The sequence below is a fragment of the Sinohyriopsis cumingii genome, chromosome 3, assembly GCF_028554795.1.
Source record: "Sinohyriopsis cumingii isolate HCF-2022 chromosome 3, ASM2855479v2, whole genome shotgun sequence".
Classification (NCBI taxonomy): Eukaryota; Metazoa; Mollusca; class Bivalvia; order Unionida; family Unionidae; genus Sinohyriopsis; species Sinohyriopsis cumingii.
This window is the reverse complement of record NC_142963.1, coordinates 37,961,855-37,988,280: the sequence shown is the minus strand read 5'-3', so window position 1 is coordinate 37,988,280 and position 26,426 is coordinate 37,961,855. Positions and strand designations below refer to the sequence as shown.

Sequence of the window (26,426 nt, the reverse complement as noted above, 5' to 3'; positions counted from 1 at the left end):
AATTATGCTTATACCTCTCAGGGAGTTGGTATGTGCATTATGTTTAGTCATTATTAATTGTCTACTAGCCTCAAGGAAGGAAGATCTTTTGCCTTGTTGACAATGAAGACATCTTTTAAAGATTTAGGAATGGTTCTTAAAGTTTGTTTTCATTGTCTGCCACAAAACTGATGCTCCGATGTACCTGTAGTTTTTGTTAGTCTTGTTATTCAAGAGAAGAAACAAATTAAATGGCAGGAAAGGTTATGAAACAGGCTTGTATTTATTAGCAGGGTGGATAGAATTTGCATAGACTTAAAGCCCATGTAGTTTGTGATTTCTTTTCCAGTGCTGGAAGGGCTTTTCCATTGGCTTCCCGTGGTGCTCCTCTACTTGGACAGGGTACTGGGGTCTCAGAAGCCACTGTCTCACATACTCCTCCTGCAATGCCATCCCCTGTCCCAGTTCAACCCCAAGGCACTGAAACTGGAAGATCGCAAAGAAGTCATCTTGATAGAATGGCTTGTGATGAAAGAAGACCTGTTGTACATAGGGTTGGATCAGATGGAAAACCGTAAGTCTTTCAAGTTGCTTAGAGCAGTGGAGAATCTTAGATAAATCGATCCCCAAACCTGTACTAATACTGATGGGCAGTTTAAGGTTTGATCTTACATCTCCATAAAGTCATGCAGTTGATGCAGAAAGATCTGTGCACAGCATCAGTGTTCATATTAGACACTTGACATTATTTCTCATAGCTCTTGATTTATGATGGAAGGGTGCCTTTCCTGTGATATGTACATAGTATTTCTTGATCAAATCCTATGTTTTACACTGTAAATCCATGTGGAATAACAGCTTCTGGCTAGACCATCAGATCCAGCAACCAATCAGATGCAGCTTTTGCTCTTTTGCTAATTTCCTTTTTGGAGGCTGATTTATCAGACTTGGAGAATCCTTATTTAACCCGTCATCATTACTTTTATTGTTACTTTCATTAGCATCATCATTTTATTGTTATCTGTAGTGAGATGACCCCAGTGCAGGACTTTCAGTTTGTTCATCTTTAGGACTGTATATAAATGGTTGCTGTAACAAGCTGTGCTTGTATATAACAAGATGAACCAGGTTGGAATCAGATTACAATGAAGACACTATGAAAGATATTGAAAATATGATGTTTATAGATGACTAAGGATAGAAAAAATCCTAAACCAAACTCATGCACATAAATTCCAAGACTGGATTTTTAACACAATGGTGAGTTATTTAACTAAGTGCACACCTCTTGTTCCCTGCAGACCCGTTGGTCCTGAAGCTTTGGTCCCTCACCACTATCTTCCTCGGGGCCAGCATCACCACCAACAGCTGGGTATATACCAACTCAAATTAGCACCACGGCTAAAAGAACATCTTTAGTATGGTGCAAACACAAACATAGAGCATAGCTGTGTCACTATTGCTCTTTCACCCAGTCATCCCTTCAGCCCTTCACCATTTCAGCTGAAAATATATCTAAATCCATGTAATATCAGTGACATGGTCATGTAAAACATAAAATGACGTATGTGACACCTGCACGTAAGTGGAGTTGATAATTTTATAAAAAGTTATATCATTGGGACTGCCATATAAGGTTATCATAATAATCAGGTTCATATGTAAACCTGTATCTGACAAGAATCTTACAAAACTTGAAGTAACATTCTCTCATCCCTTATTTCATGCAACATTAATGTGACTACAATCCTTCTATTCAGTTATATACTGGTGAACTTAAAAACAGACTATATTAAAATCTAACATTGCATTACACAGTTTGGAACTATCAGAATAAAACAATTTTATCCTATAATACAGATAGGAAAATACAATTCACATACCTCTACATCTGAAGATATTGTGCCTTAAAGTAGACCACTTACTAACAAGACTCCTTTGCGTGAAGTTTGTACACTGGCTGTGGTGCATGACCTGTGCGTACAAGGTAAATTGATTTGCCCATTGTAAGCATGGAGTGAACCAAACTCACAATAATGTGTGATATATATATACACACACACACACACACAGAGTTTCGTGGCATCTTGTTTTTTGGGTGCCAAATTAACAATTTCTACCATTGTGTACTACTTTGTATGTGCTTTACATAAATAACTGCTCAAGAAGTTAAGGGAGTCTTAGAGATGGAAGATATTAGTAAAACATATTTAATGCTAAGTCATTTTAACCTTGTATTCTTCTTTAAAATGAATATGTAACTGGATAGTTGGTCATTTTGATGTGTTATTGATCATTTTGGCTTGTTTCCAGGCATTTTTATGTTGAATTATCATTAAAAACATTTGTTTGGCCAATAGCTGTAGCATACCTATCTTATCATATTTTTATTACATCATAACGGCCTGGAGTGGTAGATTGGTTTAAAGTGTTCACTGTTAAGGATCACTGCCATCTCACCTCAGTCTGTGGGGGTTCGAGTCTCGGGCTTGGACAGTGTGGGTATGTGGGAAAGCTTGCCAGTAGCTTCTCATGGGTTGGTGGTTCTTTCAGGGTTTTTCCTGGATTCTTCCTCCACTATTTATACTGGCCACCATGTATAGCCTATCTTGTGCTGAAAAACCCTATAACAACAACAACAAAAATTACATCATAACATTTTGATGTAATTCCGTTTGTTCGTCATATTTATTGAATTCTGTACCTGTTTTCTTTTTCAGGTTGGCTCTCTCAGTGAATTATATCCGCATCAAATGCCGCAACAGAGGAGTTTTTCAATATTGTGTAGACTTTAGTCCAGAAATTGACTCAAAAGGCATGCGATTCAAAATGATGAATGAACATAGAGATGTCATCGGTTATACTAAAGCCTTTGACGGCACTTTACTGTTCCTTCCACTTGAACTTCCAAACAATGTAAGTAGAATGTAAGGCATTCACATTCTCATGTGGGTAGTATGATATGAATTACTTTCATGTGAAATTGTAATATATGGACACAGCCATCTATGGGAAGTATAAAGATTGGTCTCCCTTGGTATGGGGATGCCAAATACTTTTGTACATGGGACTTTGAAAAACTGGCCAAGACAGGTACTTGCTTAATATGTGTGACATTTAAAGGTATGTTTGCTTTTATATCAGTATACATTGTTATTATGCATCATTCATTATTTAATGCTTACATGCATCTTAAGCTGTGAAAAATCCATTCCATGTTGGTTGCACAAACATTATCTCCCTCTCCACACCCCTAAAAAAGAGAGAATTTTGATTTCTGCTAGTCATCCCTATTTTGTTTGTCCATCCATCCATTCATCTGTTGGTGACACTTTCTTGTCTGCAAGCTCAAGAAGGATTTAGACATACCAGGCCATAGTTGCCCAAAGATCAGAGATCAAAGTCACTGTGACTAAAAGGGGGAAAATGGTTTTGGCACATTAATATTATTAACTACAATTTTTGTATTATTTAAAATTGTATTCATCCATATATGGAGCAATATTTATAGTACAGATAAGATGATTGATTGTAAGGTACTTCACTGATAAGACATCAGACTCATTTGGTAGCAATTATAATGATAAAATATATTGAATATAAATAACGTTGCTACCGCTACCAGTAACCAGCTCAATTTCTTTTTATTATTACTGCTACAGTACAGTACCAAACTTGCTTGATACATTTGGACATGACATTAATGTAGTAGTTAAAAAGATGAATACAAATTTTTACATGTGTCTTCTACAGATGTGATTGTTTTGTTAGTAGAGTAATAAATTAAAATAAAACACACACATAATTTTTTAAAACACTTTAAAAGTTTTAAGGCTATTCGTAGCTCAGGCTGTTGTAGCATCCATCTCCCTCCCCCCCCCCCCCCCCCCCCCCCCCGCATAAACATCTTCATTTGTCCGTGATTTTATCATTATTTTGTCCTGTTTAAAATATAACTTAATATTGTCAGGACAAAAGATATCTGCACAATACAACTATGCAGTAAAGCAATATAAATAAATAACTTTTCGTAGGAAATATTAGAGAAAAATAAATTTTTTATGTAAACTGGCATTCATAAAAACAATATTGGTAGATGAATTGGTCTTAAACGAAAATTATTATTCAGATAGGCAGTTATAAGGAATAAATATCTGGATTGTCTTATCTTGAAGCCACACAAGTACTAGTTTGTTACTTTGTAGAGACCACATGATGTACCTGCTGTTGATGAGTGGTCAGTGAGCAAACACATTGTTGTTCCTAAGTCGTATAGACAGGGAATTCATAGCCTAGCTAGTCAGTTTGGTATCATTAAGACTTATCACAAAATCCCTGAATCGTATTTATTTGTCAAAAATTAAAATTGATGTTTATAAGTACCATGGATCTTGTCACACTTGTCAAATGGTAGGAAATCCCACTCAGATGATATACAAGGCACATCTGCAACCTATTCCTGCATTTGACCATTTGAGAAACGATTTAGCAGAAAAATGGTTGATTGTCGGTTCCTTACCTAATGCAAAGTCAAGCAACCAATACTTGTTGACCATAATGTGTGTGTCCTCAAGATTTATATAGGCTATTCCTTTGAAGAATATTAAAGTAAAGACTGTTCTAAAAGTTAAGACTCTGTTTTTTTGAACACTTGTTTGCGTCCCCAAATCTGTCCAGCAATTTTATGTTTGATTACTTCCAACAACTTATGCATAAATTAGACATCCAGTAGTTTAATTTTTCTGCCTATCACCCTGAAAGTCATGGGGCCAGCACAAGACTGTCCAAAAACACTATCACCTGCCCAGGATACATGTATACAATTATATTGTATCAAACCTTAAAAAAGTGATCAGTAAAATTATGTGTTGTATAATTATCGAGTAAGATCAGGAGAGTTTTTTTCCTATGTTGGTAATTATCACCAAAAGAAAGACCCCATGATTACTTTAAAACAGCAAAAGACTCCCAAAACACCCTCAACTACTCAGGATTTATGTGGGCAATTAAATACAATCAAACCAAATAAAAAGTGATCAGTAAAATTCTACCCTGTATAATTATCAAGTAAGATCAGTAGAGTTTTTTCTCATGTTAAAAATCTTTAAAGTGACAAAGAGCAGCTCAATAATTAGAACCTTAGGGTGCTATATTTATATTTTTAAAATTCTTGAACCAATTTATTATTTTTAATTGTTTGGTAATAGTAAGAATTACAATAAATAAAAAGTAAAATCTCCTTATCATAGTGTCTTTCATCTCTAATTACTTCCACTTTTAGAGACACAAGTTTTAAAGGATGCAAACTGGTTTTAAGGGTTGGTTTTTAAAAAAAATACGTTCAAAGTTTAAAGGTTAAGGTACATTAACAATGCAAATAAAGTAATCCCCCACCATTTATTTGAGTGAAAGGTATTTGTACAAATATGGACTGGCAGTGGAAAATTACTTATTTATGAGTCCATTCAAGTTGTGTGCTCTCCTTGTCTCGATCATGTAGGAACAGTGTTCAAATTTGAACAACTTAATTTTGATTGGATGTGGTGGCTGGCCTCTGCAACCAGTGAAATTCACAGACCTGAAGCACAGAAATATCTGCTTGATCCACATATGTATAGATAGGGTTAACATATCGGAACCTTGGCATGCAAATATGCTGTTCTTTCTAAATGGCTTATAGTCGGAGTAGGGTAGAAGCTTATTGCTTTTGGAATTAAAAGGTAAATGGTTAAATCATGAAACATGGTTTGTTCACAGATGTTTCAGTTTTTGACCATGTACTGTTGCCAAAGTTTTTGGATGTCATGCACTTTTTGTAAGAAAGAAGTCTATTGATTTTGTCAACAGTTTAAGTTCATGGTGACTTTGAAAGGGAAAAAAGAGGGTTTCGCATAAGAATTTGAGTAATAGACCATCTGCCTTGACCTATGTATGCGGATGACTTGTATGCAAGGTATGGAAGAGGCCTGTTGATTTTGGGGTCAAAGATCAAGGTCATTGTAAGAAATATATGATTGGCAGAATAGCATTCATTTTATAGTATTTCCTTGACCAAAACTTGTGGATCACCAACATTTAGGGTAACAGAAACCTATAGATTTAGGAGTCCAAAGGTCAATGATAGTCATGGTAAGTCGAATAAGAATGTTATAGTTTCTGTATATTCAGTCTAGTTCAAAACCATATTCCTTGAACAAAGATCTAAGTTAACTGAGATCTGCTGGTCAACAGTCTTCAAGGTCAGCCATACCGTCTCATATCTATACAGAGGACTATTTAACCTGAGGCAGGCGAAATATGTCGTTCACAATAGTCTTATATACTTATTGCTATGCAAGGAATCATGAACCTTGGTGAGGAGATGTATGGTGATGAATACTGCACACTCATCACAAAAACAGTTCACAATGACCCATATTTCATTCATCCTCGACTTCTGTTACATTTTGTGATTTAACTTAATGATACAGAGGACTGTTAAACATTGATGAATGCATTTAAAGGCAGTAAATTAGATCACTGTATTAGTAACCCTTGTCTGTTATTTTAAGATGTTAAAAATGAACACAACTTATTCCAAATTAAAAAGATACCTCAAAACAGTTTAAATTCTCGAGATATCTCTACTTAAATCAAAAGTTACAGTAACTTTAAGGTGAAAAAAATGTAATTGTTTTTAGAAATTTTAGTTTTGTATAATGCTTGGTGTTTTTTGCTTGATGACAGCCCTAAACCAGATAATATTCTTCTTCAAAATGTTGTAACTTTTATCCTTTTAAAGAAACTACTATGGTAAGTGGCATTCCTGTGTAAATTTTCCTGCTGTTTTGCTGTCAGATATTTTCAGGTGGTAAGATAGCAAGAAGTCATTGAGCTCCATGAGATTTGGAATTGCAGTTTGTTAAACTCTTTTGGAGGTAGTTAAGGTCTAATTGTACTTTACAAACTTTTCAGTTGAACATAATGTTTACCATCGCTGCACCAGTCTCTGATTACACTTCTAAACTTGTTAAATGCACATTTTTCAATGTGACAATATTAGTATATGATATTTTATTACACCTTACTGAAAATTTGTCTAACTTGTGGTATTACATCTACAGCTTTACTGAGAAGGTATTGTTAGGGTTGTCAGGTCTGCACATATAGCTGACTTTTTTCTTTATTGTTCAGTTGAATTTCTGGAGTTTTTACCTGTGACATGTAGCCTCACATTTACACCCTCTGAATCTGGTAGGCTAAGTCGCAGTCGCACAGGTAGCTACTAAACCCAACTGACATGAGCACAACCTCTGGATGGGCACCCCAATGCAGCTTTTGCAGGATTCATCCAGAAACTTTGTTTGATAGAAATAGTTCACTTATTTCTTCCAGATGTTAATCAAGTAGGCTTCAGTTGTGCTGCTTACAAGTTAGGAGAAAGGGTTATCCTGCATATGGGAATCGAACTTTCTTCCCGAGGTACAAATAGGATGGTCAGCAGTCTCTCCTTTCTTACATATTCTGCCTAATTTTAATGTGATTGGGAAATTTATCCAAAGGAGAAAGCAAAAGTTTCAGTAAATTAGGTTACAGAATCACATTACTTTTTTACTCTCCCATCCTCCAAACAATGAGAACATCCAGTTTACAATGTTCTGCTAAGCTTTAAATTTGTGCCACCAAGTGGTGGCAAGGAAAATTAATGGACAAGAGTTATTGCCCTTTGTCTATATAATAGAGGGGAAAGAAAAAAAATTGTCTTTTAGGAGGGCTGGATTCAGAAGGAGGTTGTAAGGCTTAATGTGATCCGAGTATTAAAGGAGAAATATAATATCTGAAAAAGTTGTTTTTTCCATGAAGGAAAGAAAGACTAAGGTTGATACACCAGTGCCATTGGTGGGTGGCAGAATCACCCCCAGCCACACCCTACCAGAAGTTGTTCCCCACATTTCTCTGCAGCTTTTCCAACTTCTGGTACTTTATATCCTATTGTAGCTCAATGAAGAGCATGGCATAATGTCATTTGTGCAATTGGTCCTTTGGTCCTTGATGAATTGCTGTGAATTTTTTAAAAAATATTATGATTTTCAATCTGTTGATGTGCAGATGCTTGAATTGCATTCTTCTGCAATTTTTGTTAGAGTTATTGCCCTTTTTTCTTGTAGCTTAATGCAGTGTGACATACCAATAGTACCCCAGTTTTTGATGAGTTGCCATGAAACAGGAAATATTATGATCATCACTTGTTAGAATTATTGCCACCTGTGTTGCTTAACGCAGTGTAATTTTTGTTTCATTTATTGACCCTTTTGATCTGTAGTTCAATGCAGTGTATGACACAATCTCATTAGTGAAACTTATTGCCAGTTTTTATGAATTGCCATGAAACTGGGTGAATATTATGCTCATCACCTAAGATTTGCATATCATCAAATTACTGTCCACTTTTTATAACTTAGTCCTTTTTTTATACTTCCAACTGAATGCAGTGTAAGGCTGAATGTACTGAACACAGATTTCACTGTATTGCAGAATATGATATTCATCCTAGATTGCCATTTTCAACAAATCACTTCCCAGTGCTTAAAGTTAGGATTATTTTTCACAAACCCACAGGATCACCGTAACTAAACTTTTTACTGATCCTGCAAAGATGTAACTTATCCTGCTAAAATCAAAAATGCCAGTTCAGTTTCAAATTTTCATCATGTGTTATTCATTAGCATTAACTTAGAACAAAAATATCTGTACTTCACAAGACTCACAAAAAGTTAAAAGTTTTTGTTCAAGGTTCTTCAGTATGCTCTTGTTAAAAAATCTCACAATTTGCTCTGCATCTGAAGAACCAACTTTTAATTTCATTTCAAGTATCTATTTGCCATTATGTGTAGAGAGCTTGCATTGTGTGATTCCAGGAATATTTTCAACCCATCAATGGATGAATTACCTTGCACACTTTCATATTTCTCAGAATACTCAGTGCAGAAAGTGCACAGCATCACAGTCTTTCCTGGGTAATATTCCCTCCATTCATATTCATTTGCACATCATTTTTGTATCTTATTTGCAATCATATACTCTCTGTTCACTGTGTAATTTCTGCCATTTTGTTGGCAGTTTGTACTTTATTTCCATATGTTTACAAATATCCCCACACAGTGCATTATATTAACTGTCAGCAACAAATATAAATATTAAAACACATTGTTCTGTATAGTTCTGGATTATTTGCTGACTAAGTGAATGTAACCTTTTCTGATTGGTCAATACTAGTTTGATACCCTGTAACTTTTGTTATCATCAATAATAAAATAGTTCTTGGGACCAATACAGGCTAGTTCCAGTTCCACATGTACAAACACTGTTTTAACAATAATCACACTAATTTCTAGAGGAGTCATTTCACTCATACATTTGCACTGGGAACATTCATGTTCCCTTCTCAAGTTCAGGATATTGGTAGGTACTCATAAACAGATCATTCAACCATTAAAGGGAATGTCAACTCACATTATATTGGTAACATCCAACACAAGACCACATTTCAAAGGAATAAATGCACATACATGACCCATGTAACTTTCACTGTAATTATTGTTATCAAATTTATAAAATTTCTCCTAATTTCCATTGCTAAATGGATTAGTGATGGCATGGGTTTTAGCTATTCTTTGGCAAAGTGACAAACTATGGATTTGCAGATTAGTGTAATTTTGAGCCCTAAGATGTATTTATGGGATGGTCTTTTGTCCATTGTCTGTCCATCCATTAGCACAGTTTGTTATCCTCCTAAACTACTTCTAGGATTGCCGTGAAACTTTAGACACATTCATCCCATGGCCTGGTTGGTTCCAAATGAAAATAATACTAATTTGATGTCAAATATGGCTGCCACAGTGGCCATCATAAAATCTTGTTATAGCTGTTCCTCCTGAATAGATGGTCATACCAACATGGTGTTTTCATTGAAAGTCTTTGCTGATGTCTAGTTGGTCCCAAATGAAAATGTTGTCAATCTGAATTCTAAATTATAATGATGGTGACCTGATGTCCAGTATGGCAATGATAGCAACCATTTAGAATATCTTGTTATTGCTACACTTCTTAATTGCTTTGCTCTCTGTGTTTTTTTACTTGGAGCTGAATACATTGTATGACAGAATTTTGTAAATGCAGCTACTTCTGCAGATCATAGTGGATTACTTTGAATTTTAGTACATGTTATACTCATTATCATCATCATGTTGACCAATCATTTTACACATTTTGTTTCAAAATAGTTTTGTTTTATTTACTATCAACTCCTTTTCATCATGGGGGTAGTGGTGGGATATGGGTATGTGAACAAAAGGCTCACTATTCCTCTTTTTTCTTCTTTTTTTTCATAACATACCCATGTAATCAAGTACCCAGAGACATGTTTTCTGATCAGACCATGAAACCTGATACCCATAAATTTAAAGTGATCTGCAGTGTACAAGTCCCTGACACAAAGACTTTCTGTTGTTGGAAACCATTATTATCTCAGTATTTGTATCATGCTGAAAAATATTCACTCAAAAAAATACCCTTTTCTCTGTGCGTTTTACAAAGAGGAATCTGTAATCTTCAACATGTTTAAATTTAAAGAACTGTTAATTACTTGTACAGCAATTATTTTATTGACAAATAGAGACTGGGTAATTTTTCCCATATTTTTCAATATTATTACCCTAACATGACAAAAGGTCTTCGAGTAAGTATAGGACACAACAATGCTTGCTTGACTGTGTACAAATATGAATTTTATTATTTTAATGTTTATATGATTTTATTTTTCTCTTGCAGCCTACAATATTTATATCAGACAGACCAAGTGATGGTGCAAAAATCTCTATCACTGTGAGATTAGTGAGGGTGCTGCCTCCAGATAGTTGTGTTCACCTGTACAACATTATATTCAGAGGGCAAGTTTTATTGTGCATCTTAGATTATATGTTATACATACATTCATTGAATGTCTTTAGTTTCTTACAGGATTGCACCTGAAATTTACTTCTTTTTTTTAAAGCATATAAAGTAAAATTTTGTTTGACTCTCAAGAAGCAATTATTACCCCCTAAAATGCTGCAGTTTGGCAGCTTTAAAACATGATCATGGGTTTCCTGTATTTTTAGTCCTATCTCCCCAAACCTTATTTCCTGAGCACTCCCTGGGCATGCATTTTTGTCATCTTTCATGTTGATATACTGTTGATACTTGCAGAAATTCAACAGGAGAACAATTTTCAGAGAGTGGTTATTTTTTTATGAGAGCATAATTGGCAATCAAAACATTCAAGGTTTGGTTACTTCCCAAGTTTCAGTGCAGAATCACTTTGCTTGTATAGTGTATGCTTAATTGGACCACTCAGATGCAGGAGATCACAGGTTTGAACCCTGGCCAATTCATACCAAGGATTTATGCAGATGGTACTAGCAGCTGCCTCGCTAGGTGCTCAGCATTAAGAGGTTAGTGTTAGGATTGGTCAGCCTGGTGTCAGCATAATGTGACTGGGTGGGATGTGATGCTACATGTCTGCAGCATGATGCCCCTGTGCTAGACATCACTTTAAACTGACACACTGCAGACATTGTAGCAATATGACTGATACATTTTTAAAACTACATTAAAAACTCTCTCTCTCTCATAAACACGCACACACTTTGCTCAACCATTAAAGAGCAGCTCTATATCAATATTAAGTTTTGTTTTCAAAATCCTTTATTATTTCTTCTTTTGTATGGATAAGCTTAGCCATAATAAATTTGGCAATGAAAGTTGTGATGTATCTGTTCAAAATCCACTCAAATTTTCTTTCAAAAAAGCCATAATAAATGAAGAGCAATGACAGCAATTTAGTGTTGCAATAAGGATACCAGGGATATGGGGCTGTATGTACCCTCCTCCATTTGAGAGACACAGTAGATTTTAACAGGACAAAGAAAAATTCAGAAAATTACTTGATATACCAGTCACGGTTAAAAACAAGAGTCCCTTGAAGGGACTGAGGCTCTACTGTCCAAAAGTATTTCTTGGGATTCAAGATAAGACATTTCTTCTTTTTAACTGCTGAACATTGAAACCATCTCTGATATTCTTAAGTGATTAGATTTTCAAAATAGGCACTGTGGCAGCCATATTTGTTGCTCAGATCAGCACCATTTTCATTGAGGACAAATCGGAGAACATTACAAGACTTGTGGTGTAAACCCTACATTGATATAACTATCCATTCAGGAGAATTACTGACAAGATTTTTAATGTGTTAATTTTGGCAGCCATATTGAATGTCTGCAGAGCACCATTTTCTTTTAGGACTAACTAGATTCCATAAGAAATTGTTTTATGATGAAAACTATGTTGATGTGATAATAGTAGCCTTAAAATGGTTTTCAAGATGGTGGCTATGGAGGCTAATTTGGATCGGCACTGTTTTCATTCAGGACCATCTAGACACCATAAACTGTCAGTATGGCTTTCCATGTAATAGGAGTAGAAACAAGATTTTCAAATCAGCATCATTTCATTCAGGACCAGTAGATATCATAACTAGTCTTGTTTAAACCCCACGTTGGTTTGACAAACCATTTAAAACGATTAGTAATGACAAGATTTTCGATGTCGCTGCTGTGGCATCAGTATTGGTTGTCAGATCAATATACTTTTCATTTGGGATCATATAGACATCATAAAAGTTCTTTTAGTGAAGACCCCATGTTGATGTGACCATCCATTCAGGAAAAGTAGTGATAAAAAGATTTTCAAAATGGTCACTATGGTCAGTTTGAAAATTGTATCACTCAAGATTATCAGATGGATTCAGCACTCAGCTGTTAAAATGAAGAAATGGCATATCTAAAAAAGTTCTGGAATTCTTTCTGGACAGTAGAGCATCAGTCCTTTGACTTGATTTGATGTAAAAGACTTACTTAAAGTGATAATACAAAGCAGCTTTACTTTTAATTGGTTGTAAAAATGCAACAAACACTTTTGCAAGTTGCAGATGAAAATATAGTTGGCACTTAGGTTCTTACAGAAATGCTCATGGACATTGCTGTGATGGTTGATTGACACTTTTATATGTGAATACAAAAAGGCACATCAACATTAAAACTGAATTATTTAATGGTAAACCTAGAACATGAATTTCAATTGCCAAGACTTATTTAATTGGTATTTATTTTTATAAATAGCTGCCACCTCTAGGAATTGACAGAGGTTTTCACTTATTGATATTTCATTGGATTCACCAAGTAATGGCCTATTTTTTGTAAGAGCCAATGGGATCGATCCACTCCTGCTCCCTTATTGTTTATGAGCTATCCAGATGTGCTAAAATGAGGAAGGATTGATGTAACAGATCAATAAATGGAAGTGGTCTCAATATCCCCACCCCTTTTTTTTCTCTTTTATTTAGAGTTGAATCGTTTTGTTTATATATTGTTGAGTTACAGATTATTGTTTCTTCATCCTTTCTCTCAGGATCATGTCTATACTGGAAATGGTACAGGTTGGTCAATACTACTATAATCCCAAGACACCCACCAGTATTCCACAGCACAAGTAAGTTCTTAAGGTGTTGTTCTCTTTGTATTGATTTTGGAAGTACTTGTAATAAATCTCATTGAATGATATTTGCACTAAATTACTTTGGTGCCACAGAAATCGTGTTTTTCTTTCAGTCTTTTATTTTATGGTTACTCATGCAGTCTCACTAATAAAAATGAAAACTAAAAACAAATCTTTGGGCCAGTAGCTGTTAAATCATTTTAAGTCATGCTGTATTAAATTATTATTCTGTCTTAAACTTTCTCTATCATTACAATGTTAGCCAATTGTGTTCACTGTGAACTTCACTCCAATTTCTCACAATTTATTGTCTGATCAAAATGCCTCCAATTTTCTTGTTTCACCATAGGTTAGAGGTGTGGCCTGGCTACATAACATCAGTACAAGAGCATGAAGGGGGCTTGATGTTGTTGGCAGATGCTTCACACCGAGTTCTTAGAAAAGAATCAGTCCTGGACATAATGTAAGAGGATCAATAGGATTCAAAATAATTTGGAATGATTTTCACACTGTTTGCAAGTTTGAAATTTAATAAATTTGATTATTTTTGGGGTTTGAGTAGTCTACTCGAATTATATTAGCAGGTTAGATATAGAAGACTTACGGCTCATGGTTGTCATCTCTTAAATGTTGTTGTTATTAATGCCATTTTTCAGCACGTGGAGGTACTGTCTATTGTGGCCAGATTAATTGGTGGAGAAAGAACCTGAAAATTCTCTGGTAAAAACCACCAGTCCACAGGAAGCTGCTGGCAGACTTTCTCACATACCCACATAAACTAAGCCCATAGAGCTGACTCCATGCAGACAGATTTCAGACAGCAGTGAATGGTAAAGGTAAGTGCTTTGGACTACTCTCCATCAGTGTGCACTTATCTTCAATGGAGAAATAGCCCTTTCCAAACAAGAACCACAATAGTATCTATATTGATGCAAGATTATATTTTATTTCTTTTTGATCTTGTACTGTAATTGTTCTAATGTACAAGAATGTAACCCCATGTTACCTTTCTTTATAGTCTTCCAAAAGCCAAAATATTTAAATTTTACCCACTAACTTTCTAGATTGTCTGTACCACAGTCTTACATTGGTGACAAAATATTTTACACTGGTTAAAGTGATGTATGAATGTAAAACATTTTGTCATCAGTGTATGACTTTGTGGCATTATATTCTAGCTCAAGTTCACTCTTGTTTCACATCTGCTTCTACGTTGATTCATTGCCAGCAAGGACAAAATCTTTTATAATACCATCAAAGTTTTATCCCCATGTTATATAGTTCAGAATACATGTAAACTTGGTCTTGTTACCACAAGAACAAGCTTTGAAATAATCATGTCAGCAGCATCTTCAGTCCTTACAAAAATCACATCTCAGCCCAAGAGATCCTTTGCTCTGTGCGACAGGATCTTGTCGTCCTGGGTTGCAGGTTTATGAGAATATTGGAAATGATTCTGTTGTCCCACTGGCACCCAAAGCTTTGCCCAAATGAACAAACAGGACTATTTTCCAATTATGTGAGGTTACTTCAAAATATTTGGAGGAACCCCATTTATTTGTTTCCATTCAGGTTCATCCTCTTGGAATAAATATTTTGTATGGATGCCACCTCCTAAAATCGTTTCAAGAACTTGGCAGATTGTGGCCTTCTCAAGATTTTCTGTTTTATATCTGCATCCCAGAAATGAAGGCCATAGTGAAAGCATTTCATTGGTGACAGGAGATGCTATGTGAAAAAGGTTTACTTATTCTTTCTGACAACTCCACATTGGTGTAGTGTCTTTTAAGGCAAGGGGAGACCATATCTCCAGACTTCTGTCCCCTGGTTTGGGATTTTCCTGGGTGGAGTCATTAATGACAAATCCATGTTCAAGTCTGTCAGATTCTGGGCAGGCAAAATGTATTAGTGGATTCATTGCAAAAGAATCAACCAATCCAAAGAAAATGGCCACTTCCAACCCTCATTATACATTCTAATTTGTACTAACTGGGATTGACCACCGGTGGGTCTTTTTCTGACAAGGTGGAATGTAAACTCCTATCCTTTGTCTCTCCGATCTTGGATCTGATGGCCTGGGCAGTCAACACACTTTCCATTGATTAGAATGGTATTTATGACTATACTTACCCTCCAACACCTCTCTTACCAAAGATCTTTTAAAAATATTAAGGGAACAGAAGTTGCATCCTGGTCCAGTTGCTCCCCTTGAGTGTGAAAAATCATGGACAAATGACTTATTAAATTGGGCATTTGGAATTCAAGAGAAATCATGGCCATTCATCACTTGCTCAAACAACCGCAATGGCAGGAGTTCCATCTAAACCCAGATATATTGATCAGCTCAGACAAGCCTTCATGGGTAAACAGTTCTCAGAACAAATGGTGGAGAGAATAGCTTGGTTGAGACTTTAAAGTATATGGACATGTTCATCACTGTAAAGCAGTATTACCTTAAATAACTTTCTCCTATGACTTTTCTAGGTGAAGATGTTAGCACTCATCACATTTTAAAGATTATTGTTCCACATTGTGTCACCACAGAAGGAGGGATATAGGACAAAACAGTGACCTCTACTTCCATCTGGCAAACTGATTTGTCACATCCAAAGGCTGTAGTCCTGTGCCCAAAATGGGAATCTACCATGGATTCAGACATAGTTGAATACAGCATTATTGGGACTGCATTGTGGAGCATCATTGGTTCATCTCTCATATAAGACCTGTATCCTTGTCATCCTAGCTACAGCAGGCAGGATTAGTAAAGTACATGACTTGTTGGTCAGTCTAAACCATCTACAGGATGGTTCAGTTTTACTTATGAGAGCTACTGCTCTCATTGCCAAGAACAGATTTCAACTCAGGAGCTTTCAGTCTTTTTGGTGATACTTCTTTCCATGTTTGACCTTTCATCTTATGACCAGCGGAGGGGTTTTGAAGACGCATCTAAAATGAACTTAGTTGGTGCAAATAGGGAGACCTCACCTATTGTTACCTTTGAATGATGGAACAGTTGATAGTTCAGGCTGTATTGTCCTGGATAAGATGGGTTATTTGTTCAGCATGGATAGAATATTCACAAGATCAAAAGAAGTTATTGCACATTTCAGCATTGGATGCAAGTGTAACTGTTCCATAACAGATGCTATACTAGTTGTAGGATGGAGGTCAGACACAATTTTCTCTAGCTTTATCTCCAAGATCTTTCAGTTCAGAGGGCTCACTTTGACTCGGTGGGACCTATGCCACCAACGCAACACAACAGGCTACTTTCCCAGGTCGTTTGGCAGCTTCTCAGTGACACGAATCTGTAACCACTTAATTTGCAGTGGCATAAGTAGTCATTAATCCATCCTAATTAAAGTGTTCCCCCACTGAAAGATACAAGTGTTATTGAAGTCACTGCTAAAGGACAAGTTTGGAGGACCAAACAAATGACAGTTTGTTATTGTGGTGGCAACATCAAATAATTGTAGAACATTGATTGAGACTGAAATGTTTTTCATTTGCTTAGTATTTATCCAGAATGAATGGTGTTTCAGAGATAATCAATTTTCTTTGAAGTTTCAGAAAAACTTTTTTCCTGTTATATTTGGATAAAAAATAATTAGCCATCATTTAGTCGATCATAGCCATTCCTGTTTCTGCCTTCAGAGGTTGGTCAATTGTAGCTTGTCTGGTAGCATGACTATCTGAATGTATCACGTCATACAGTCTTGAGGCCAGATGTCAGCATAAGTGGATTATGATATAATAATGCACTATTAAGATGGTTTGTCAATATGGACGAAGGATTTGTTTATCTAACAATAGATAGATTCCGGTGCATTATATATCCAAGTCTGTGGCTTCCTTTAATGGTGCCCTTGAATTTTTCTACTCCAAAACCAAGATTGTATATACAAGTTTTAAACAGCCAACAGTGTCGTTGCAAAAAAACAAATTGCAATTCGCAACATTGGTGAAGCCCAGCATGATCCCTGAATGAACTTTTTACATATTTTTTGTACGTTTAAGAAGAAAAAAATACTTTTTAATTTATGAGAAAAATACATGTACAGTGTATATGAAATTTCAGGAGCCACACCACAATTATCTTATATTAGAATTTGTATGTGATCTCTTCTGCAGATTGATAATAAACTTTTTACAGGTTATTTTTCATACTTTTAAGAAGAAGAAGAAAAAAAAATTTTTGTGTACAAGAAAAATACATGTATATGAAATTTTGGGATCTTGGCCACGATGATGTCATATCCGAATTCATTTTATAACGGAGCATGCTATAGTGGGATCACGCTGTATATCAAGTTGAAGATGCGTACCTAAGGACCAAAGATGGACCTTCTCCGTGTAAGGAGTGTAACACCCACAACTTCTTGCCTGTTCTAATAAGACAATATGATTCAGTAACATATCTGAAGATGAAACTCGTATGTTTCTTTAGTAATATTTATCAGATCATAATATGATTCACTACCCCAACCTCCACGCAGCTCCCTCCTACTGGTAGAGTGTGCATTTAGCTTCATTATTAACTGAAGTATGGAAAGTATTTGGCACCAGTCCCTTGATCCTTGGGGATGTCACTCTAGTCTAACAGCCGCCTATTTGTGCAGATATTTTTCAGCACTTTTATAGCTAGATTTGTGAGGTATTGATTGATGTACCTAACAGTGTAATTGAGTAAGTATTATTGAAGAAACATTTTACTCCAAAAAAACAATGATTTCTTGCATTATTCTTTTAAACTTTACACATATCAGGCCCTGCAGGCATCTTATTGATAAATAAAGCACCTTGCAATTATATTTGTGCATGAAGACATGCAAGTCACCTTTGATAGTTGAATCTTGTTGGCCCTGTGTAGTGTTTTTTCTTCCAAAATAGTTAATTTTTCTAGAAACATTCCAGATAATGACACAACTCTTTTTCTGACAGGCATGACATTATCCAGAGGAATCCTCAGGGTTTTAGTGATGAAGTCACCAGAACAGTTGTTGGTACTCTGGTTTTGACAAGGTACAACAACAAGACATACAAGGTAGACGACATCTTATGGGACAAAAATCCACTTCAAACCTTCACTTCTTCCACAGGCGAAGAGATAACCTTCAAAGATTATTATAAGTAAGAAAAGTTAACTTTGAAATTCAGTAAAAAGTTTGAGTACTTGTACCTTCTTTTCTTTACAAGAGATAATCCTGAAATTTAGTCTTGGTTTGGTTTCGTATTTTACGCCACAGCAACACAAATACGTTATCTAGTGCTGAATCAATTGGAGTAAAGTGTCTTGTTCAAGAGGCCATAGAGTTTTAAATATTGGGAAAAACGTGGTGGCCAAACATAGTAGGCAATACCTTTTTTTGATTGCCGGTTAGAAAAACGTGAAATCTAGACCTAGTCACCTTTGAATTAAGTTTACTTTGTGACATATTTATTGCTTGTCCGACAAAGAAACATTCTAAATTAGACCTAGTGACCTTTTAATTTTACTTTATTTGTGTGTTTATTTGACAGTTTAATTGATAAACAAATCAAAGACAATTAGATATAATGATAATTGATACTATGGTATTGACAGTTTCCCATTTTGCAGCCACACATCACTTTGACTCAGGTTCTACACTATCTACCATTACCAAACTTTGCATTTGGGGCAAGGAAAATCTTATTGATTTTGTGCTCAAACTGTCATTGGTCAAACTTAAGGATACTGTGACCACTGTCCAACTGGTCAGAGTACATGCTAGTTAAAACCTTTGATTTGCCTGACATATCCAGCTAATACAGTGATTTCAGGATCCCTGCTTCAGAAGGGTGAACGTTGACTTGAGTGCAAACCCAGCAAGTGTCTGCTGGCAGTGGAACAACCTCCTGAGTGCATTAATTTCTTTACTGTGAGACAGAAAATTATTGATTTTTAATTTTGGTGCCATATGCATTTTCTACTAAAATTAATATTACTACCACCAGTCCCAGCACCAAGTACAAGTGCATAACAGTAACTTCAGAGCACTTTGGAGTATTCTCTTTTTAAAAAATTTAACAGCTTTTAGGTAGGTGTGCAATCTGCATGTGCTTCTCTTAATTGAATATCCTCAAAGATTATTACATAGAAAAGTATGGGAGAATGTATCCTGTCACAGAAATCTTGAAATATGAGTGCATAAATATTCCTTGTAGGATATGGTAAATGCACAAAGTTTTTATCAACAATATTGTACATGATTTGCAGTGTTACATATATAGTCATGAAAGTGGGTGCTAAACAGTTTCATTTTATTTATAACACCTTTATGAACTGATGTCTAATTTTTCATAATTGAATATATCATATAAACCATTCATTTGGGTGTAGGATTTTTGTATTTTTATAAGACAGTGTGCTAGATTAAGAGATAGTAATCTTTCTCAACAATATTTGAACTGTCTGTAAAGGTTGTGTTTTTATTGTAATTCTAAATGTGGGAATAAACCTGCTATTTATTTTTCAGGGATCTAATAGAAGCCTTCAATTTATTTAAAAAAATGGAATTTTCAATATTTTAATCTTTTAAGACAAAACATGTTGAAGGTAATGTTTTATTTCTAATCTACTTCACGTGCTCAAACCGGCATATAAAAAGTGTAAATATTTTGTCTCTAACCTTTTTGCACTCATCGCTTGAAATGCACTGAACTTCATTTTAACATAACAAATTTACATTTCAAGAAATCCCAACTGGACTCTGTAGGCTTGTTGGATCAAAATAGTAAAACCATTTTATAATGAACCTCTCGTGACTCCCCAGATTAATTTATTGTATCCATGATTCATCACACCATAATATAATATCTTTATTACACTGCATGAGAACTATGTGCAAACTAATTTTGTTCTAAATTTGTTGTATTTGTGTGGCAATAACATTGTTTCACTGCTGTTGGCCATCTTTATGATGCAGGTCATCATGATTGTATCTGTCTCTTTTTTTATTTTCAGAAAAAATTATGATATTAGTATCGTTGATGAAAACCAGCCATTACTCTTGCACATACCAAAAAGGAAACATATTCAGGGAATGGTAATATAAAAATTATTTAACATGAATGCTAGATTTTTTCTACTAGAAGGGCACAATATTGGTTGAATAGTCTTAAAACGCTCGCATTTACAGATCACTGACATCTCATCTCAGTCCATGTGCATTGAAGTTTCAGCTCATCCGTCGTGGGTATGCCAGTTGTTTCCCATGGATTGGTGGTTCTTCCTAAGGTGTACCTTGGTTCTTCCTCTACCAAAATGTACTGGCCACCATGTATGATCATGTGCTGAAAAATATCATTAAACCCACAGAACCAAATGCGTGCTGCAGTCTGTTTAAAATCCTTTGAACAAATGGAAGTCAGGCACTTTTTTTTTCCATTTTTTAAAAAGGATGATCAAGTTTTTGTTCCTGCTTGGTTGAAACAGATGGTCAGACATTTGTTTTGTCAATTTGATGGTTACATCAGAGGTTATATAGATGAGTCTTCTGTAGTAATTCAGTTGTACATAGAGTTGTTTCAATCTCAGATTGCATCTTGGGGTCATGATGGTGGCTTAGTTCAATAAATCAGCCCCCAAACATGAATTTAAACTAATGGGTGATTTGAGGTATGATCTCAGTTCTTCATATATGCAATTGATGCAGACAGATCTGTACATGATACATCACTACATTTTAGGCACTTACCAGTATTTCTTATGGCTCTTACAGTCAATTGAAGGGGTCTTTTAGTGATATTTACAGAATATTTGGATTGGTTCCTGTATTTGTTGGAGCAGCCAAATGTAACCAAGACATTTGAAATGATGACAGGTGGTACGATTGTGTTATTCCACATGGATTTACAAGTTGTGAAACATAGGATTTAAGCCAGAATATTCTGTACATATTGTAGTAAGGTCCCTTTAAGTGACTGTAACTCAGAAACAATGAGATATATGGGTAGGTGTCTAAAATGTACACTAATTTGTTGTGGACAGATTTGTCTGTGTCGCTTGTATGTTTTTATGAAGTGAGATCAGACCTCAAACTGCTCATCAGTACTTGTTTTGGGACATTTATTACTTATAGTAGGTCTGGTGGTAAAGCATTGGACTTGTAACTTGAGGGTCACAGGCTCTATGCCCACTCAGGCCAGACTGGCATGACTGTCTCTGTGTCCTTAGGAATGGCACTTAGTCCCCATTGCGTCGAAATAACCAGTGTGTTTAAAAGTGCCATTGAAACCAATTTGTTCCTGTACATCTATAAATCCATCCATCCATCTACTTGAGAAACTTTTTAGCAAGATTGCGCAAAAACTACAAGTTGAAGACAAATAAAATTTGGCTGGCACATTTACCTGATTAGACAAAAACTAAGTCCGGTAGTAAAAAAAAATATTATAATAGGCAAAAATACCTTGATGACCTGATTTATGACAGTTTTCATATGCAAGCCTTTTGGCATTGTGTATTATGCTGTGAGCTTTTTCTGTCCATCTGTCTGTTAACTTTTTCTTTTCTGCATGATAATTTAGTTCTACAGCAACTACCTTTGTCTGACTTTACTGGAATGTTCTTGAGGAAAGAAAGAAGCCTAGCCTATCGATATTGGGGTGAAAATTCACATGTTTAGGTCATTGTGACTGCAAGAAGAAAAATAGTTTTGACCAAAAACATTAGTTCTGTCACAATCCCGGACCAAACTTTGTTAATGGCTTGCACTTGGTTAAGGAAGAATCCTATCAAGTTTGAGGTCAGAGGTCTTGGTCACTATGACTGAAAGAAGGAAATGTTTTCCACACAAGAACAATAGTTCTACATAACATACCCAGACGAAACTTATGCAGGCTTGCACATTGGTTAAGGAAAAAGCGTATCAGTTTTGGGTCAAAAAGTCAAACATCAAGATTAGTGGTTTTTGCATACTAATTTCAGTTCTTGACAGTGTACCTTTACCAAATTTGTGAATGATGTACTTGTTAGATAAAAAGAATGTGATTGATTTTGGGGTCAAAGTCAAGGTTACTGTGACTGAATCGGGAAAATATTATTTTTTGCGTAACAACTTTCGTATTAGATCACTTAACATGACCAAAGTTTGTGAATTGCTTGCACTTAGGTATGTATGAGGTCAGTTGATTTAGAGGTCAAAGCTCAAGGTTATTGTGACATGAAGAAATATGGGTTTTGCAGAATAACAATCACAATTGATATTTACATCTTCTCAAAATCTGCTGTTTCAGATTTGTTCAGATGATGCCAATCTGCCATCATATATAGCCACCTTTACAAATTAATAGGAAAAAACTTGAAATGGCTCTTTCTTAACTGCAGACTGAAGCAGGCTAAATTTGCCAGCATCTTGGCAGTTCAGATTTGTTCAAATGATGCCAATCTGCCGTTAGATATGGCCACATATACTAAATATAAAATCTCGGATTTTCTTCTAAAGAACTGTTCAGTAGGATTTTACTAAGTTTTACAGAAAACATCCTGGCTTGAAGCTCTTTCAGATATGTTCAGATAATGCTGATTCATTATCAAATATCATCAGTTACTAAACATATAAAAACCTTGTAATTACTTGTTTTCAAAAATCCCTCAACAGAAGATTTACAAATTTGAAAGAAATCCTGACATGAAATACTTTAAAAATTGTTCAGAGGATGGTGATGTTTATCGAGGCATGAAAGCTCAAATGGAACTGTTATGCTAAAAATAGACAAAATGCAATGGCTTTATCAAGAACTGCAAAACAGAATTTGACCATATTTAACAGAACGCATCCAGGATTCAAGCTCATTCCAACTTGTTCAACTGATGCTGATGTGTTTATCAGATACGGCTGCCATTATGAAAATAGAAAAAACAATAAATAACTTTTGAACCATTCAGCAGAATTTGAACAAATATAAAGACAACTGAGCTTATGTTATGCTACTTTGTCATGTCTTGTCCATCATCCATTCATAAAGCTATGTTTATCTTCTTTGCAAAAACCACTTAACAGAATTTTACTAAATCTGTTTGCTTGGTATGAATCTTTATCAAATTTGTTCAAATGATGCCAATCGCCATTAAATATAGTCACCATTACTTAAGGTTAGAAAAAACTTGGAATGACTTTTTTTAAAGAACTTTTAACAGAATTGGACCAAATTTGGTGGAAAGCATCCTTGCAAGAAGCTATTTCAGATTTCTTCAGATGATTCAAATCTAATAAATATGGCTACAGTTACTAATTATAAAATTTGTATTCATATTCTTCTTCATCAGAATTTTACCAAACTTTACAGAAAACATCCTAGCGTGAAATTTTTTCAGATTTGTTTAACTTATGCCAATCCTTTATCAGATATGGCTACTGTTATGAAAAAGAGAAAAAAATGCTAAATACATTTTCTTTTCAAAAACCATTCAGTGGAATATTTCCCAAATCTGATAGACAACATCCTGGAATGAAAATATTCTAAATTTGTTTAAGTGATACCCATCCACCATCAGATGTGGCCACCATTGCTAGAAACATTTTAATGATTGCTTCATCAAAACTGCACAACAGAACTGGATCAGATCTAAAAGAAAGCATCCAGCATTGAAGCTATTCACATAATTAATTTCTGCAGCTCTGCCATCAAATATAGACCTCTGTTACTAAAAAATTAGCAAAAATTTAAATGATTCTACAGACAAGCCACTCAACAGAATTTGACCAAATTTGACAGAAAACTTCTTGGCATGAAGTTCTTTCAAAATTTGTTAAATTATGCAGATCCAATATTGGATTTGCCATCCAGAAAAGTAGATAAATCTTAAGAACTGTTTAACAGCATTTGATTAAATTTGTGGAAAGCGTCCAGGCATTAAGGTCTTCCAGATGTGTTCAAATGATGACACTCCACTCCACTATCTTGATAACTTACACCTGGATAACTTGCAGACCTGCTTATAACATGGGGTCAGGTGTGGATCTCTTTTTTTAAAAAACTAAAAAATACCCCAGAATTGGTCCCAATATGTTGAACATTATGAAAATCATAATCAAAATTGCTAAATGAACCAGGATATATTGCTAATGTTTTTTTTTCGTCAGTAGCAGCAGTTGGTATCAGAAAATTGGAATCTACAACATGAATTTCTCACGTGTTAATAAAAAGTTATACATTTTGTTAAATTTTCCTTCCAAACAACATTCTAGGTACATTGTAGCTAACAATATTCAACAGAATTTTAATCGATGAAAATGTTACTAATGCCTGCTGGTGGCACCACTTCAATCAATAAATGCTAATTAAATACGTTTTATCAAGTGCAATTCATCTTTTAGTTCTGTCTTTTAATTTGGTTTTTGCATGATCATAATAAAAAGCAGTATACACGGTTGTATTCAAACATAAAAAAATGTCAATCAGCCATCACAGCTATGCCTGAGAATTTCTGTGAAAACCAACAGAAGTATTTATTGGATTGTTATACTCAGTTGAAGACAGGCCTGCTTTTGTGTTATAATGTTAATTATGTCTTTTGTATCAAATCAAATAATGAGGAGGAATAATGGTAACAAAATCAAATGACATGCAAACAATTTCCAGAAAGTGTGTATCTTGAAAATAAAACTAATTTATATAAAAATGTGAACAACTTCATTAGAATAAGCTTTTTATTGACAATTGTAAAATGAGTATTCAGCCATTATATAGGCCTGGAAAACCACCATCACCAAGTTTTCTTGATGTCTAGCTGGGATAGCATCCCCTTAATTTTTTTGAGGTCCCTAAGTAACTTCTACCCTTGTTTACAATGCAGTCTATGTTTTTAACACTATTTTGAACAAGTTATTGAAATAGAGGTGTATTTACTATCAAATATGTCTCCCATTACTAAAAATATAAAAACATCTAATCAACTTCTCTGAAACCCGGCATCAGGTTTGACCTAGTTTGACAATTCGTCTTAGCTTAGATGGGTTTCAGTTTTGTATGAAAGATGCCAGTTTGCAATCAAATATTGCTGTCATTAATAAAAATAAAAAATCTAAAACACATTTGTTTTCTAAAAAACCATTCAGCAGAATTTTACCAAATTTTACAAAAAGTGTTGTGGCTTGAAGATCTATCAAATTTATTTAATTGCTAATTCACCTTCATATGTGGCCAGTTACGCAAAATAGAGAACCTTTAAACATCTTATTTTCACAAACAGGTCAACAGAATTCACAAGACAGGTCAAGTGTGATTGGATGTTCTTCTGCTATCAGATATGATGTGATACATGCATCCAGAACAAGTTACTATTCTGAAATATTTATTATAAAGCCTAAAACATTTATTTCATAATAAAAAGACAAATTCTAATGTTTTAGTCCTTTAATGCCATTTTGTTAGGTGAAGATTCAACATTTATGTCAGATATGCATCTGATAAATGATTTCAGATGAACCTCAGAAAATATAGACTTTGAATGATGGGTATATGATAAATTTATCAGCACAATAACTTCATTGTAATGCTTGTATTGCATCAAGTTTGATCGTGAAAGGACATTGGATCTCAAAAGATCTCAAAGGTCAAGTGTGATCCAATGTCCTTCCATTATCAAACACGACGTGATACCAGCACCAAGATCAAGTTACTGGACTGATGATGAATGTATTAAATACCGTAAAATAATTATTTAATAATTAAGAAAAACAAGTTTTTTTTACTGTTGTCTTTTACTTTGATTATATCTCTCTACTTGCATTGTGTAATTGTTTGATGATGCTGTTATGGTTACATCATCCCTGAGAGGGAAAAATTGAAATCTGTGTCAGAGGTACATCTGATACAAGGTTTCATATCAGATCAGCCTTGGAGAATGT

At 34.9% G+C, this 26,426-nt stretch overlaps 1 protein-coding gene across 2 annotated transcripts in view; it reads left to right on the top strand.

Moving 5' to 3' along the window:
- LOC149802714 (piwi-like protein 1) overlaps window positions 1–26,426 on the top strand; it is an 84,609-nt gene that overhangs the window by 11,903 nt on the left and 46,280 nt on the right. For both annotated transcript variants that reach the window (XM_089952125.1, XM_089952124.1), the window contains exons 5-11: window positions 329–553; window positions 2,700–2,895; window positions 10,789–10,907; window positions 13,465–13,545; window positions 13,901–14,014; window positions 18,493–18,681; window positions 20,537–20,618. In XM_089952125.1, the coding sequence (XP_089808251.1) occupies window positions 329–553; window positions 2,700–2,895; window positions 10,789–10,907; window positions 13,465–13,545; window positions 13,901–14,014; window positions 18,493–18,681; window positions 20,537–20,618 (1,006 nt within the window). The remainder of the gene's footprint in view (window positions 1–328; window positions 554–2,699; window positions 2,896–10,788; window positions 10,908–13,464; window positions 13,546–13,900; window positions 14,015–18,492; window positions 18,682–20,536; window positions 20,619–26,426) is intronic.